The 17,913-nt window shown below is 35.6% G+C and overlaps 1 protein-coding gene across 1 annotated transcript in view; it reads right to left on the minus strand.

Moving 5' to 3' along the window:
• Positions 1-17,913, minus strand: part of LOC123536424 (kinesin-like protein KIF21A) — a 102,932-nt gene that overhangs the window by 55,357 nt on the left and 29,662 nt on the right. The window contains exons 14-24 of the mRNA XM_053528754.1: positions 13,141-13,335; positions 12,348-12,547; positions 11,450-11,626; positions 10,526-10,537; positions 7,930-8,020; positions 7,140-7,303; positions 6,567-6,638; positions 5,645-5,764; positions 4,750-4,851; positions 3,898-4,057; positions 3,248-3,293 (exon numbers count right to left, since the gene is read on the minus strand). Coding sequence (XP_053384729.1) covers positions 3,248-3,293; positions 3,898-4,057; positions 4,750-4,851; positions 5,645-5,764; positions 6,567-6,638; positions 7,140-7,303; positions 7,930-8,020; positions 10,526-10,537; positions 11,450-11,626; positions 12,348-12,547; positions 13,141-13,335 — 1,339 coding nt within the window. The remainder of the gene's footprint in view (positions 1-3,247; positions 3,294-3,897; positions 4,058-4,749; positions 4,852-5,644; positions 5,765-6,566; positions 6,639-7,139; positions 7,304-7,929; positions 8,021-10,525; positions 10,538-11,449; positions 11,627-12,347; positions 12,548-13,140; positions 13,336-17,913) is intronic.

A 17,913-nucleotide genomic window follows, 5' to 3' on the forward strand; every position in this document is an offset into this window, starting at 1 on the left:
GCATGTCACAATCTTTTTCAGACACACAGACAAGACCAAATCTATATGCCCCCAACACACATAGTGGGGGCACAAAAATTAGTTGTATTAGGCTAAAACCAACAATCAGCAAATAGTGTTGAAACCACACTTCATTGCTGTGCTGAACTTTTATTGTTTTTCACACTTTGGTTGATTTCTATGAATATTCATTTTTCTGGTAATCAAGAATAAATATACAAGTATAAAATCCCATGCCGCCCAGCCCTCTTTAGCTATAAGCTTTTGCCCTATAAGCTCTTTCCAAAAGTATAACACTATCACCGTGATACAGTCAAACCTCAAGGCATGTGTACATCAGGTTTTATACTATTTTTATTAAAGAAATATTTTAGTCAAATAACGGCAGTAACCTGAACTAAATTTAAAGAAACCTCTGCCTGAGGTCCAAACTAGAGACCTGTCAATTGACAGTTTTGGGCTCATCATAAAGAAATAGCTCAACAGGATCTCAAAGTTTCTTAAATTTATGCTTATCCATTGGCGCATAAATGTCTTCAGATGTTTTTAAATGCATACACATGAGGTACGACTGTATCACTGACTCAGCTCGATACTTGGTACACTACACAATTTTAAACAATCACTTTCCCCTACATCTTTCACATGGTCATCTTTATTCATTTGACCTTGAAAAAAGTGACTTTTGCTTCTTGCAGACAACCTAGCATGGAACGAAACAATTCTTTATGCTAAAATATAATATGAGCCATGCCATGAAAAAACCGACATAGTGGGTTTGCGACCAGCATGGATCCAGACCAGCCTGCGCATCTGCGCAGTCTGGTCAGGATCCATGCTGTTCGCTTTTAAAGCCTACTGCAATTAGAGATCCGTTAGCGAACAGCATGGATCCTGACCAGACTGCGCGGATCCCATGCTGGTCGCAAAGCCACTATGTTGATTTTCTCATGGCGCAGCTCATATAGCGAAAGCTAAGTTTTCGTCTGCATAAAAAAAGATCAGTTGAAAGCTAAAACAACCTAGCACTGAAAAAAAAAAACTGGCATGTATTCTTTTGTGCTTTAACATAATTTTCATATATCAAAGCAAAGCTCAGCTGAAATAAACGATCTTCCACAATATAAAGCGAAGCATAAAGTTGCTTGTGTATTCATTGCTTAAAATGCTTTAAACATTTTTATTTTACTCATGTATCGACTGGATTATTTCTTTCTGTTTTTATTTTGTTTTTGAGAAAGTATATCATTTTACTAATGGAATCTTCCTGCTTACATTTTGGCATGATCAAAACATAATTATGGAGGTGAACAAAAAGAGATTTTTTTCATACCTTGGCCAATTCAATTTCTTAAAAATTTTGCTGACTTGGAAAAATAAAACAATATGAAAATAGGCAATTAAGACGCACATGCAAGGGAACTCAACACAAAAATAATCAATAATTTTACACCACCGCATGAGCATTTTACACAGGTGAAAAATCAACAATATATTCTTTTTTAGGCCACTGCACTCACCGGAGTAATAGATTTCTTCGCGTTCTGGTGGATTTTAGTAATACACAAAAACAATGACATTTTCATTAAAAATGCTTGTTGTTAGTAAATATTGACACCCAACTAAAAGCAGCGCTGCTGTTTTCTTGGTAATTATTTCTAAATGCTAGCTGCAGAAAAGCTTTTGCTCTAAAAATGCATTCAGAATTATCATAATCTTAAAAAAGACAGCTCTTTTAATTTCCTTTTAATGAAACATAGAAGGAGGGAAAGATTACTTTAAAGGGCTTTTCACTGCCATTCGGTGTTTTGTTTTAAAAAGTGAGAACAATTATCGAATTAGCATGTCTTTTCTTGCATTTCCTTTTAATGAAACATAGAAGGAGGGAAAGATTACTTTAAAGGGCTTTTCACTGCCATTCGGTGTTTTGTTTTAAAAAGTGAGAACAATTATCGAATTAGCATGTCTTTTCTTGCATTCCAAACAGGGCCTAGCATTTTGACCAATTCTGCAAAAAATTGTCTTACAGTCTAGGTTACAAGTAGCTATTGTGCTGTACATAACTTCATTCATTCGTTCATGAATAATTTCACTATAACTCAGGTACAATGTGTATGTTTTTCACCCTAAAGACCACCGTCAAATTGTGTACCTATTATATATATATATATATAGACTATCTTCAAATTTAAAAATAAGCTTTTTTTATTTGTAGAATAGGGGTATGCAAGAAAAAGACACTAACACCGCCTGTAGGTGCAGGCTGGAATACCTGGCTCATGGACAGCAGTTACAGTGGTAACCAGGCACAGCCTCATTATCACCAAAACACTAAGCCCTGAGCTGGGTATTACGATCTGCACTTACAACTAGTGAACTATTCTTGTATCATATTTCGTAAATTAAAATCTTGCCAAAAAAGCATGCTTGTGCAATTGAACTATTTAAGAAAACTTCATTCATTTCATAAAATAACAAATTTCAATGGGTCAAAAATCATCTTTTACTCTGTAAAAATAATGTTGCTAAAAGCCAAGCGAATAACCTGTTTATAAAGCTGAAATCACTACTCACAGAAAGAAGTCCCAAATTTTAAAATTTAATTATCAATTGTCCATATACATGGAGAATTTTTTTTTTCAACTGAAATCGTCAAGTTAAGTTTTGCAATTTTAAGCAATTAAACAGCCATAACTCAAGAGTGAGTGTGACTATCTGATTGGTTATCAAACTTGTTTGATATATTATGCCCAGGTGGTTATCAAACCTGGCAGACTATTCAAGACCATTAACACTGTGACCAATTTTGCTGAATAATGAATATGAAATTTTCAAGTTAAAGTGTAGACACTGTCAACTTTCACAACGAGCTATTCAAGAGCCATAACTCCAGCCAGACTTTGAAAATACAGCTGGTTATTGGACACAACACTGAGATTATACCAATACAGGTTGGGACCAAGTTTGGTGAACACTGGATAAGAACTGCTCAAGTTAAGACAGCGGACAACTTTTTGTGCTTTCCATAATATGTCCCGATTCACGGGCATATAAAAAACATCAAATTTGACTTCCCCAAGCTGGCTTTGCATCATTGTCTAAACTCATATGGAATTACCCTTCCTTTTTCTTCCAGCAGTATACTTTCTGTGGGTAGTGTTTCACTGTCATTCATGACTGAATTTTTCAACTGCAGACATATTAGTTAACTTCAGAGATGAAGAATATTCAGAAATAGATAACTCACCTATCAACTGGAGAACTGGAAGACGAGCTAGTGGAACTGTCCATATCTGTTGAAAAGTAAAAATTTCATTTGATAACTAATACTGCAAATTATCAATTTGATACACATAAAGACTAAAACAAAGTGCTACCATAGTCTCTAATTTAGGATATAATTTGTTATAAAATTGCTACCTCCTCTGATAAAATCAAATCCTGGACTAGCGATAAGTTTCATATGTAGAAATGTAATTTCGAGGGTGACCACCAGACATATATAAAACGATGACAACACTATTGGTTTTTTGGGGCTTTAAGTCTTAAAAACAGAGTTCAGGTAAATTATATCTTTTCATGGAGCATGTTGGCCCCAGGTGCAACTCTGATCATTTCAGGCATAGACAGGTACCTGGACAGAACCACCAATCTTCCAAATGCCAGCTGGATGACTTGCTAACATGAAAGAATTCTACGATCTAAGCGAAGTGCTTCCAGGCCATAGCAATAACAGAAAGTGATTCGAAATCAGAATCCTTACCACTCAGCAAAGGAGACCCCCTGTAACGATAACAAAGATCATAGCCAATTCCAGCATATTATTAACCTCAGAATACAACCTAACTGTATCAACAAAGTTCTATCAGAACCTCAGCTGTTATGTTATACACCTACCATCAACCTGATTAGTCATCAAGTTGTCCACCTCAATATCGACTCTATCAGCCATCATGTGTTTCAGCAGATCTTGTTGTAATGTATTATTTAACTCTGTCTGATGAAGTTTTGCCATCAATTCTCTCACTTCGGAGTCTTTGGCTGATAATGCAAGACCCTATGGTGAAAGATTTATATATATGAAATTCATTTCTTTATTATGACATATCTAAACTCAAATTGAAAGATACAATCAAATCACAGCATCCTAGTCATCCTGTTGGAGCAAGGCCTGACAAAGGAAGCATTAATCAAGGCAATCTCAAGCATATGGGCTGTATCACCTACCTTAAATAAACTAACTACATGGCTTGCTAAAATTTATTTTCTGGGGTTTATTGCCATTCTTCCAACAGTATTTCAATTATGTTAAAACAGGCAGTTAATCTAACCAGTGTTCTTGGATTCTGTACCAGTACTTACCTGTTCCCCGCAAATAACTGCCAACTTCTCCACATGAATAAGAGGTGGAGGATGATATGACTTCAGACAATGTCTTCTATCAAATCATCAAAGAGAACATGATCCATGAATCGGTAGATCTGTGCTCTCCCTATTGAGCTAAGCAGGCCGGTTGCTTAAGTTTAAGAAATCAACCCTTGCAAGGCTTGACATACAGATGCAGAGTGCTGAAGACTTCAAAGAATTCACCTTGAACAAAGGAACCCCTTTTTATCATAATATGTATCTATAAAGCATACAACCAACTAACATTACTTAATCATTTCAATACTTACATAGCATAGAAATAAGCCACTCTCTCTTGAGATTTTTGAACTTACGGAATCAATAAAATAGCGTAAAACGTACCTTAGATATAGACATATTGATAAAATGTTCAAGCAGATATTTGGCCTCTTCTAAACTGATAGTGTTCACAAGGCTCATAGGATCAAATTTCTCTGCTTCTTCCTGCAACATACAGTAAAACATACAATGTAGAGTTACTTGGATGATAACATTTCTAATTATCCATAGGAATTTGTTATTGCTTTTGGTTACCAGGACCCTCAGCAAAATAAATGAATGTTCTTGATCAGTACATGTAGAAACAAAATACTTCTATCAAAATTCTTACTGACCATTTACTCTTATATAGCGTGTGTGCATCTTTTTCAACATTTTTTTTCAGTCATATAAATTATGGTGTCTACCAATTGCATTAGCAATGCCCAATTTTACAGTGCTGCCTCACTGGAATATCAGGCCACAGACACGAAACATGACACCACACTCAGTCACATTATACTGACAACAGGTTGCCCAGTCCTAGTACTATCCTCTAAACACTGAGCAAGGAAGCTACTAGGACTATTTGTCACATCTCTGGTAGAGGAAACTCACAACCTTAACCCTTAGCCTGCTAAATTTCTGTAATGAACTTGCCCATCTTTCAATTTGGACAGTACCATTAACTATTAAAAGGGGTGCATACCAAAAATATTCGACTGAATGGCGAACAGTGCAGATCATGATCAGACTGCACAGATGTACAGGCTGATCATGATCTACACAGGTCGCAACGGCGGAATAAATTGTGTCCAGCATAGTAAGGGTTAAGAACTTTAAGAGGGCATTCTACCACTTGGGCTACTTTCAATCTTAAAGAAGTTTGATAAAACAGATTTTAGTAAAGTAAACAGTAAAGTACGGATTCGATATCTTAGAGCTAAAAATAAAAGATCAACATCAGCACTGCACTTACCTTGGCTTCTTCAACTTGAACAATATTGGTTTGGCACTCGTTTATGTTATCTTGGGCAAACTCTACTTGGTTCTTCAATGAGTCTATCACATCTGTTACTTCCTTAATCTCAGAATCGGGCTGCAAGTATTCCATAAGCCATTTAAATATCAATATTGGGGCTGTCATTTCACTCTATGTATATATGTTTCTATATAGTAATCTTACATATACGTAAACATATTCAAAATGCATCCTCTCTAAATGTTTTTTTTTTCCAAGTACATGTATAACTGGTTTTACTGGTGTTTAGATACTGTGAAATTGTCAATATTTGTGATGAACCTAATTGTCATGGATTTCGTCGTTAACTCAATCTGCAAAATTACCAACAAACAAATACAATTCTCTAATATTTTTTCGTTAAAATTTTACAAGTTTATATGCCCATAAAACAGCAGTTTTTGCCAAAATCACACAATTTCATGCTCATGAAACTGAATGCTTTTACAGTATCTAATTTCCTTTGATTTCACAAGTTTATTATCTATTATAAAGAGTTTATTATTTCTAACACAGGGAATTAATCTCAATTTGGTGCAAATATTCTCAAATATGATATGATCGGTAAACAAATGTGCATATCACAGACTGCCAAAGTCAGTTATATCAAAAGTTATGTACAGTCATTCAGTATTAAAGAGTTGCTCAGCCTAGAAACTTGAAAGGGTAAAGACCATAAAGATTTACAAAATTATTACAAATCTTCTCATATCTTTGGTTCTTTCAGTTAATTAAAAGGAATGAAATAAAGATTCTAAGAAGACGGATCTGAAAGAGAAATAATAAGAATTCACATGTGCTGAATAATGAAGGCACTCAAAGTCTGAACAAATATTTGAACCCTAAAAGGGGACTCAATCAGCTGCACAAATATACTTACATTGCCTAATGCAACCATTGTTTCCTTTTTCTTTTGGCACTTTTCCATTTTCTTTCCAAGTTTTTCTCTATGCTGTAATGCAGTAACAATGACAGTTTTTACAACAAGCAACAGGTAAAATTAATTCAAACACCACTACATGTTATTGCCATCTTATTATCTTATGACTAAAGTAGTAACAACATTCTGCTATTTTCTCTTTTTTTATTCTTTTCAGAAGTATGTATTAATTGATTTAATGCTAGTATATGGTCCCTTTTATAGTGATATTGTGTAAGTTTCTAAGGAAATGAACCTATATTGCCAAAAATATTCCCTGTTTACTAACATATCTTTTTCCATGTCAGCTACAGTCTGTTTCATAATTACCTTTGGTCTGGGATGTTTTCCAACACTATCAGAACCTGTTCTGTATCTCTCAACAAGATACCAATATATTTTTTAAATTGGCTATAGCCCGTTTCTTTTTTACTTCAGACAGCCATATAAAGTTCTGTATTACTTACAGTTGTACCTTGAACCAAACACCTGCATCTTTTTCTACTTTACCTATAGTCTGTTTTTAATTCTTACCTTTAACCAAACATCCATATCCTTTTCTATATTTGATATAGTCTGTTTCTTATTTATCACAGCATTTACATTCTTCTCCAAAGCCATCCACTTTTTATTGGCAACTTTGGCAGAGAATTCTCCTCGTCGCCGACGACGCATTGGTGATGACGTAGATAGAGGACCTGATAATTGATATCCAATGTAATAGGTAGATAATTTTTCAACAATAGGCCTTCCACCTTTGATAATAAAACAATTTTGTCAATATCTTTGGTATACGAGACAATAAATACATGGATGTATTTCGTCTATTTTGTTACCAGGATTGTTCTGTCAAGTATAACAGCAGTATGTATGTGTGATGTGCAATTTTCGAAGTCTCAATATTTTGTATCAGTCATGAATAAAGACCTACATAGAATGATAGCTTTTATAGCTTAGTCTAAGTTACATATTATGCTTCCAACAAATCTTCTCCTAGATTTGATCACATTTATATTCCATTTCAAATTTTTTAAACATTGTTCTCCATAACTAATAATAAATAAGCTCTTGATTTGGTACAAATATATAGAAAACACACAAAACTATTGAAATCTGACATAAAACATTATCATACGCATTAGATTTTCTATTTAAACAATACTGATCTATTAATTTTGATATGCTATAAACAGCTAAGTAACAGTTTTAAAAACTTTGATATTCTGATGTTTCTCTGGAGGCCTGTCCGTTTAAAGCTTTACCAAGATGGAAGTCCAACTGTATACAGACAGCAGTCCAACTGAAAGTTACAAAAAAAACTTACCTGCAGATACAATAGTTGGTTTACTGTAGTTAGCCACTCTACCTGCCGTCCTGGAAGACATCGGTCTGTTCTTCTTTCTCAACACTTCAACCTGTTCAAGGATTAAGAAAAAATAGAATTATTTCAAGTTTTAAAGTTCAAACAAGAATTGTATCCATAGGACACAGATGTCCCCACATACTGGGCCATCCTCTATATAGCAAAAACTATATGAGCCATAACTGCAGTAAAAATATTCCAAGAAAAAAATTCCTTCCTTTATGAACACCTGAACATCATCTGTGAAAGTTTGAAGCAAATCAGGCTAATAGTGTGGGAGGAGTTGAACACACAAGATTTTTCTCTATTTTCCATATAGCAAAAACTATTAAAGGGCCATAACTGCAGTAAAAATAGTAACAGAAAAAAAATCCTTCCTTTATTGCCATCTGCACATCAAGCTTGTTCATCTGTGAAAGTTTGAAACAATTCAGGCTAACAGTGTGGGAGGAGTTGGACACACAAGATTTCGGGACGTTCAGACAGACATAATTTACGTTCTTGTAAAGAAATGCTCTAGCATTGTATTTATGGCAAGAAAATATAAAGAAAGGAAAACATTTTAGTATAACGTAATATTAAGCTACAAATAAGCTCTATTTGCAAATAGAAAAAGTCCAATATAGCAGCTGTTCAAGCCCCAATATTGTTTTCAAGGAAAGTGATTGTTTCTTCCCTTTTTCACAGCAGAAGAATTGGGTCTGATCACAACTAGCTTTGAGAATACTTGAAAAAGAATTCTGGGAAACACTTTTACATTTAGGTTGAATACTCCATAAACACTTTCGTGTGACCCATTTTCTGTCTGTTCAAAACTGAAGCCCCATCCAATAACACTGCATTAATTATGGATGCTTCAGTTGACACAATACTCATAGATATAGACAGTAGATCCGACATTGTTTCTGAAAGCAAATTGCCCATCATGGAAAGAACTGAACATGACTTTTGACTTTTCAGTTAACTTGGCAGAATCACTAACTTCCTTGTATAAAATTTACGAAATAAGTCATGATTCTTTTCTGAAAAGGTGACAAAATCTCAGAGGTTGACGGGAAGCTTTCTTAAACAATTGGGTGTAGTCTTATCTAAAGAACCATTATACTGTACTTTGGGATATTTTCGTCATGGTTAATTTTTGATGGCGAAAAATACACACGCCAAAATAAAACCACTACATTTTGGGTTAAAAAGGCGAGAAAATATCCCAAAGTATGGTATCTACTGCTTCAGCATCTAAACTAATACTGTGAAATTTCCCTCTCTAACTGGTTTTACAAAATTAATATTGGTATCGTTCAAAATCAGTTCCAACTTCCAAGATATACAGGTATTCCAACTTTGTAATTTGTGGACAATCTTTTGGTTTGTTTATTGGTCTGTGGCTTGAAATATCACACAATTTTCTCATATGAAGATGTTATGAGATATACTACATATTCAATTCATGCTCTGTTGTTGATTACACAAACTACATACAGTAACCTCATGGACATGCCTTGTCCTGGGCATACAACTAGATTTCTTGAGAAGACTGCCTTTCCTCTTGTAGCAATATGAAGTGGGTCCGAGGAGCTGTCCATCCACTACTGCCTACCAGGTCACAAGTAGGCTTCCATGCGGCTATCTTTATAGTGTGACCAAAACCTTATTCTAGTCATATTTCAGTGGCCTACTCCACACCATCTGTTTGGCAATAGCATATAGAGGCTGGTCACATGCAATAACTAGTCTAGTCGAGATTGTGGTAACAGCCTTGATAATGTATGTTGAGTGGTATAACTCCTTGCTACAGTCTGCATTCCCAGGATATAGGTTTGCAAGACATTGCAGTGGATGTTTGGTAGTTTCTAAGCATGTAAGACAATGCTTAATTTTAATACCCTCTTTATCTAATGGTGGGCTTACATCTGACATGCTGATTGTCAGTAGAAGCTAAGCATTTTATAGATACTGATTTTTCCCATTGTAAATGTCATATTGCAAGAATATATGAGCCGTGGCATGAGAAAACCAACATAGTGGCTTTGCGACCAACATGGATCCAGACCAGCCTGCGCATCCACGCAGTTTGGTCAGGATCCATGCTGTTCGCTTTCAAAGCCTAATGGAATTAGAGAAACTAATAGCGAACAGCATGGATCCTGACCAGACTGCACGGATGCGCAGGCTGGTCTGGATCCATGCTGGTCGCAAACCCACTATGTTGGTTTTCTCATGGCACGGCTCAATTATACAGTAATTACCCATCACCAAAAGCTAGCCATATTATCACTATTGTTTTATGCTGAAAATAATTTGTGTACAGATCTGGGTTATAGTAATTTCAGTACTGCAATAATGCATATCAACAGATTGTAATGTTGTTTACAAATTAATGGGTATGTAAGTTCAGTAGCACACAATAAGAATTGATTATACACAGAACAATAAATGGACAATAGCACAAATTAAATACTTGTTAGTTTGTTCAAATTCATACATTTACAATCTGTATAATATTGTGCAAACTATGTGATCTGGATATTCAAAATGTGTAGTTCACAATATGATTTACCTTTGATGCAAGCTGGAATGGAAATTGTATTTGCATACTATTTTTGTCAGCAAATTATCTCAAATATACATCTGTGTCTGTGTTATTTTACACTTTTTACCTTAATATTTTTGTAAACAAACTAGTATCAATATTAAAACAAGGGCGCCATGATGCCCCTATATCCCTCACCTGAGTATCGGACTAGCGGTTTAAGAGATGTTGTTAGATTTTTCTATTTTTAGCTCTGGCCACCCCTATGTGCACCCAAGCACAACCATATGAACAACTTTGAAAGAGGACCACCCAAGGAACATCCAGGCCAAGTTTCATCAACTTCCTCTTTTTCACATTTTTTTATGGAAGACTCCCACTAACCCTGCCAGACATTGTATCAGGCACTAGCAGACACCTTGTAGAACCAACGACCTTCCTCTGGTGACAACCTACAGGGCAAGAACGCAGAGATAAGGAGCAAGTCATCTCAAGTCAGTGACTTTAAACACCCAGTCATTGAGGCTAAATCATCTCAAAACTAGAGATGCTTTTGAGAAAAGCGCATGTCTCCCACAACTGCCTTGTTTGTCTGCATTGTTCAGACGAATGGTTCTTATCAAGAATGTCTAGTTTGTCTAGATGGTCTAGACGATTGGATCCAATCAGTAATTCAAGGGCCATAATTTTAAAGTGCCTAGGCGGATTTGGCTAGTTATAGAACTTGGCCAAGGTCTTATGGTCAAACACATTTTGTTCAAGTCTGGTGAAGATCGGATGAGAAATGTTCGACTTAGAGTGCGGACAAGCTTTGTGACAGCCAGACAGACACACACACACAGACAGGAGTAAATCAATATGTCTCCCACACCACTGTGTGGTGGGAGACATAACTATAGATATTAACATTAAATGCAATTCACTGACTTATCTACTACAAATAAGACATACCTCTTCCTGTTTTCTTTTCAGCACCATATCTTTTTGCCTTTTCTGGTTCTCCAGTGTCCTGATAAGCCCCTCCTTCTTGATCTGTTCCTTCCTGAGCTGGGCCATCTCTTTGTTCTTCCTCAGTTCAAACTGTTTAGTTTTCTCGGCATCTTCTTTCATCTGCTTCATTAACCGAACCTATCAAAACAACAGAAGTTCAATTCATTAAATGAACATATCAATATCGCAGAAGTTCAATTCATTAACTGAACATATCAATATCGCAGAAGTTCAATCCATTAACACAAACTACCAAAAATATAGAAATCATATCTTGCTGGTTGTTCACGTCAGGTTCTGCTCTTGTTCAATTAATAAACTCTTTTGTTTTTAGCAATGAAAATGTTGTCTTTCAAACTTCCTGGTTAGTGACCACAGCTTAGTTCCAAAACTGTATCAAGATTTTTTGTAAGAACTTGACAACTGCCCTACAGCAAAAATAAGTGGAGATCCTAAGTTGATTTTACATTATGCTTTGGTCAGACAAACCTAGTCAGCACAACGACTGGACCTAATTATTGGCATCTAATATAGGATATCCCTAATTACCAATCTAGCAGGACTTATAGTTAAGAAAAATTTAGTGCAAGACTAGAAATGTGTCCATAGGACATTCATAACCCAGCACACATAATTTTGTTATAAAGGTCGTCCCTGCTAGGTTATTTCACAAAATCAACTATACACAACAAAGCTCTGAGCAAGGCATAATTTTGCAAACAGCCACACAAACATAAACACACATTGACAGAGGCAACACTATATACCTTTAGGCTATTATCGAGATGGGGACATAAAAACTTGACTTTTAGTTATCTCCCTTTTCTATATTTCACTAACACTGTTCTATTAAGCTTACCTTCGTTTTCTTCATCTCACCAAGCTCATGTTGTAGTGTTTTCAACTGTTTCTCATAATGTGACTGGTTCTTTACAAGTCTGGCATGTTCTTTCTTCGCAGCATGTAACTTCTTCAACTCATTCTGCATATCATTCAGTTTTCTTTCATACTGTTCTTTCACCTTTTTGGTCTGTTCACTTTTGTTTGTTTCAATTTTACCTGAAAACATTTACAGCAGCGTGTGATCGTAGGTCAACATGAATACCGGAATATAAACAATGCAAAAATCCAGAAAACAAGAGATGACTTCAAATATTATTGAATATGTTCACCTACGCTAAATCATGAGCTTTCACACTGAACTATGTGAGCTAAAAAACTCAACAATTTTAACTAAAATTACTCAATAATTCCAGTAAAAGCTATTCAAAGATTCCAGCTAAAGTAACTCTATGATTCAAGTAAAAACTACTCACTGATTCAAGATCTCAGCTATAACTTCTCACAGAATCCAGCTAAAACTACTCAATGATTTCAGCTAAAATTACTCACTGATACAGCTAAAACTACCCACAGATTCTAGCTAAAACTACTCAATGATTTCAGCTAAAATTACTCACTGATACAGCTAAAACTACCCACAGATTCTAGCTAAAACTACTCAATGATTCCAGTAAAAGCCTTCACAAATTCAAGCTATAACTACTCACAGATATCATTTAAACTACTCACAGATTTCAGATAAGACTACCTCTCCCTGATTCTTAATAAACCTACTCACCAACTCCTTGATTCCATTTAGAACTACTCACCGATACCAGATAAAACTTTATCTCTCTCCGATTCCGTCTCCCTGATTTTTGTGACTAACAGTTCAACCTTCTCTTCATACTGTACTTTCATAGCATATAAACGTTTCTGGCTCTGTTCTAACTCTTCTATAAGCCGCTGTTTGATGGAGATTTCACATGTCAGCTCCGCTAGATCTTCATGTATATTGTCAGAGTCTGAAATATTACACAAAAAGCTTGCTAAAAAAGTCACTTTATACTGTACATACATACATTTTTCTGAGGGATTCATATATTTACGAGACATATGTGAAATTTAGAAGTGAGCCATAATACTTCAACAAACACTATTACAAAATCTGGCCCCAGTGATCTTGACCTTTGGTACCTGGCTCGAAACCAAAAGATGTCTGCCCCTTTCCATGAACAATCTTTATGTGAGTTTTGATGATCACATAGGGCTAGTAGTTAAGAAGATACAAAAGATACAGTGAAACTGAGAAGCTTGCCAAGAAAGTTTTAACCAGCAGTATTACAATATTTAATCCCAATGACCTTCACCTTTGATGAGGTACTTGACCCTAAACCAAAAGATGACTCTATCTTACCAAAATGATTTCTTATGTGAGGTTTGATGATATTTGGGTCAGCAGTTAAGAAGCCAGTGAAATTGTGAAGCTTGTCATAAAACTTTAACGGTCACTATTTCAAAATTTGATCCAAATGACCTTGACTTTTACAGTATACCACCCTTAACTACCAAATGCTTCTTGTTTTAAATTCTTAATATTCTAATATAGCAAATTGTTTTGCAATTTCATTTTAAGTTCTGAAATAGTTAAATGGTAATCTTAACTATTTTCAGGGAAATTCATCTGAAATGGCACAGTGTATTCCCTGGTTGAAGTTTCAACAGAACTGCAACAATACTCTTTCATATGATAGAAGAATACAAATTGACAGAATATAGTAATATAAAAGAAACAACAACAAAAACAACTAGAACTGTCACAGGAGTGACTCATACCCCCACCATACGGTCTTGTCACGGAAGAATGGCAACATAAGTAATCTTAAAAATACTTAGAATAATATAAAAATGTCAAAAAAGCTTAATACTTAAAAAGAAGTTTATTCGTCTTTGGAGTACTTCATCCTGGGCTTCCACATATAAGTAATACTAGTATAATTATGTGCCCTGGATGAGGGATGAGGTAAATATAAAAAATCTCTAATATTAGAGATACGCTAAAAGTGAATACAAAAAAGTGTCTTACTGACCCATGTTACCACAGAAAAATGTATTTACTTTTTACATAAGGCTGGTAATAAACAAGAGGACCATGATGGTCCTGAATCGCTCACCTGTTCCCACATGACCCAGTTTTGAGTATGACGTCATTTTTTCTATTATTTGATACAGTGACCTAGTTTTTGAGCTCATGTGACCCAGTTTTGAATCTGATCTAGATATCATCAAGATAAAAACTCTGACCAATTTTCATGAAGATCCATTGAAAAATATGGCCTCTAGAGAGGTCACAAGATTTTTCTATTATTTGACCTATTGACCTAGTTTTCAAAGGTACCTGACCCTGTTTTGAACTTGACCTAGATATCATCAAGGTGAACATTCTCACTAATTTTCATGAAGATCTCATGAAAAATATGGCCTCTAGAGAGGTCACAAGGTTTTCCTATTTTTATACCTACTGGCCTAGTTTTTGACCGCATTTGACCCAGTTTCGAAACTGACCTAGATACCATCAAGGTGAACATTCAGACCAATTTTCACGAAGATCTATTGAAAAATATGGCCTCTAGAGAGGTCAAAAGATTTTTCTAATTTTAGACCTACTGACCTAGTTTTTGACAGCAGCTGACCCAGTTTCAAACTTGACCTATATATTATCAAGATGAACAGTCAGACCAACTTTCATACATATCCCATGAAAAATATGGCCTCTAGAGAGGTCACAAGGGTTTTTCATTATTTGACCTACTGACCTACTTTAAGAGGGCGCGTGACCCAGTTTCCAATTTGACCTAGATATCATCAGGATGAACATTCTGACCAATTTTTATGAAGATCCATTCAAAAGTATGGCCTCTAAAGAGGTCACAAGGTTTTTCTATTTTTAGACCTACTGACCTAGTTTTTGACCGCACGTGACCCAGTTTCAAACTTGACCTAGATATCATCAAGGTGAACATTCAGACCAACTTTCATACAGATCCCATGAAAAATATGGCCTCTAGAGAGGTCACAAGGTTTTTCTATTATTTGACCTACTGACCTAGTTTTTGATGGCACGTGACCCAGTTTCGAACTTGACCTAGATATCATCAAGGTGAACATTCTGACCAATTTTCATAAAGACCCCATGAAAAATGCGACCTCTAAAGTGGTCACAAGGTTTTTCTATTATTTGACCTACTGACCTAGTTTTTGACGGCACGTAACCCAGTTTCGAACTTGACCTAGATATCATCAAGGTGAACATTCTGACCAATTTTCATAAAGACCCCATGAAAAATGCGACCTCTAAAGTGGTCACAAGGTTTTTCTATTATTTGACCTACTGACCTAGTTTTTGACGGCACGTAACCCAGTTTCGAACTTGACCTAGATATCATCAAGGTGAACATTCTGACCAATTTTCATGAAGATCTTGTGAAATATATGGCCTCTAGAGAGGTCACAAGGTTTTTCTATTTTTAGACCTACTGACCTAGTTTTTGACCGCACATGACCCAGTTTCGAACTTTACCTAGATATCATCAAGGTGAACATTCTGACCAATTTTCATAAAGACCCCATGAAAAATGTGACCTATAGAGTGGTCACAAGGTTTTTCTATTATTTGACCTACTGACCTAGTTTTTGATGGCACGTAACCCAGTTTCGAACTTGACCTAGATATCATCAAGGTGAACATTCTGACCAATTTTCATGAAGATCTTGTGAAATATATGGCCTCTAGAGAGGTCACAAGGTTTTTCTATTTTTAGACCTACTGACCTAGTTTTAGACCGCACGTGACCCAGTTTCAAACTCGACCTAGATATCATCAAGGTGAACATTCTGACCAATTTTCATAAAGATCCGATGAAAAATGTGACCTCTAGAGTGGTCACAAGCAAAAGTTTACGCACGGACGGACGACGGACGCTGCGCGATCACAAAAGCTCACCTTGTCACTTTGTGACAGGTGAGCTAAAAAGTTAGAAAAATACCAAAAATATTGAAAATCTATAAATAGGACTTCTAAAAATAGACTAATTCCTGGAATTTAAGGGGAAGAAACTCAGTACAAAAGTTAAAACAAGAGGGCCAAGATGGCCCTAGGTCGCTCACCTAAGATACACTCCATAACAGTGTAAAACAGGTTTGACCTAGTGATTTCATGGAAACAAATATTCTGACCAATTTTCATTAAGATTGGACCAAAAAATTGGTCTCTTGCGATAAAACAAGCATTTTCTTAGATATGACCTAGTTTTTGACCCTAGATGACCCATGTTTAAACTCGACCTAGATTTTATCAAGGCAATCATTCTGACCAAAATTCATGAAGATCAACTGAAAAATACAGCCTCTATCACATACAGAAGTTTTTTCTTTGATTTGACCAAGCGACCTAGTTTTTGACCTCAGATGACCCATATTCAAATTCGACCTAGATTTCATTAAGGCAATCAACCTGATCAAATTTCATAAAAATCAATTGAAAAAAACAGTCTCTATCGCATACACAAGATTTTTCTTTAATTTGACCTAGTGACCTAGTTTTTGACCTCAGATAACCCATATTCAAAATCGACCTAGATTTCATCAAGGCAATCACTCTGACCAAATTTCATGAAGATCAATTGAAAAATACATCCTCTATTGCATACACAATGTTTTTCTTCGATTTGACCTAGTGACCTAGTTTTTGACCCCAGATGACCCATTTTCGAACTCGGCCTAGATTTTATCAAGGTAATCATTCTGGCTAAATTTCATGAAGATCAGTTGAAAAATACAGCCTCTATTGCATACACAAGGTTTTTCTTTGATTTGACCTAGTGACCTAGTTTTTGACCCCAGTCGACCCATTTTCGAACTTGGTCTAAATTCATCAAGGTAATCATTCTGACCAAAATTCATGAAGATCAATTGAAAAATACAGCCTCTATCGCATACACAAGGTTTTTACGTGATATGACCTAGTGACCTAGTTTTTGATCCCAGATGACCCATTTTCGAACTCAGCTTAGATTTCATCAAGGATATCATTCTGACCAAAATTCATGAAGATCAATTGAAAAATACCGCCTCTATTGCATACACAAGGTTTTTCTTTGATTTGACCTAGTGACCTAGTTTTTGACCCGAGATGACCCATTTTCGAACTCGGCCTAAATTTCATCAAGGCAATCATTCTGACCAAAATTCATGAAGATCAATTGAAAAATACAGCCTCTATCGCATACACAAGGTTTTTCTTTGATTTGACCTAGTGACCTAGTTTTTGACCCGAGATGACCCATTTTCGAACTCGGCCTAGATTTCATCAAGGTTATCATTCTGACCAATATTCATTAAGAAGAATTGAAAAATACAGCCTCTATCGCATACACAAGGTTTTTCTTTGAGTTGACCTAGTGACCTAGTTTTTGACCCGAGATGACCCATGTTCGAACTCGGCTTAGATTTCATCAAGGTTATCATTCTGACCAATATTCATGAAGATTAATTGAAAAATACCGCCTCTATCGCATACACAAAGTTTTTCTTTGATTTGACCT

Source organism: Mercenaria mercenaria, chromosome 17, assembly GCF_021730395.1.
Source record: "Mercenaria mercenaria strain notata chromosome 17, MADL_Memer_1, whole genome shotgun sequence".
NCBI classification, from domain to species: Eukaryota; Metazoa; Mollusca; class Bivalvia; order Venerida; family Veneridae; genus Mercenaria; species Mercenaria mercenaria.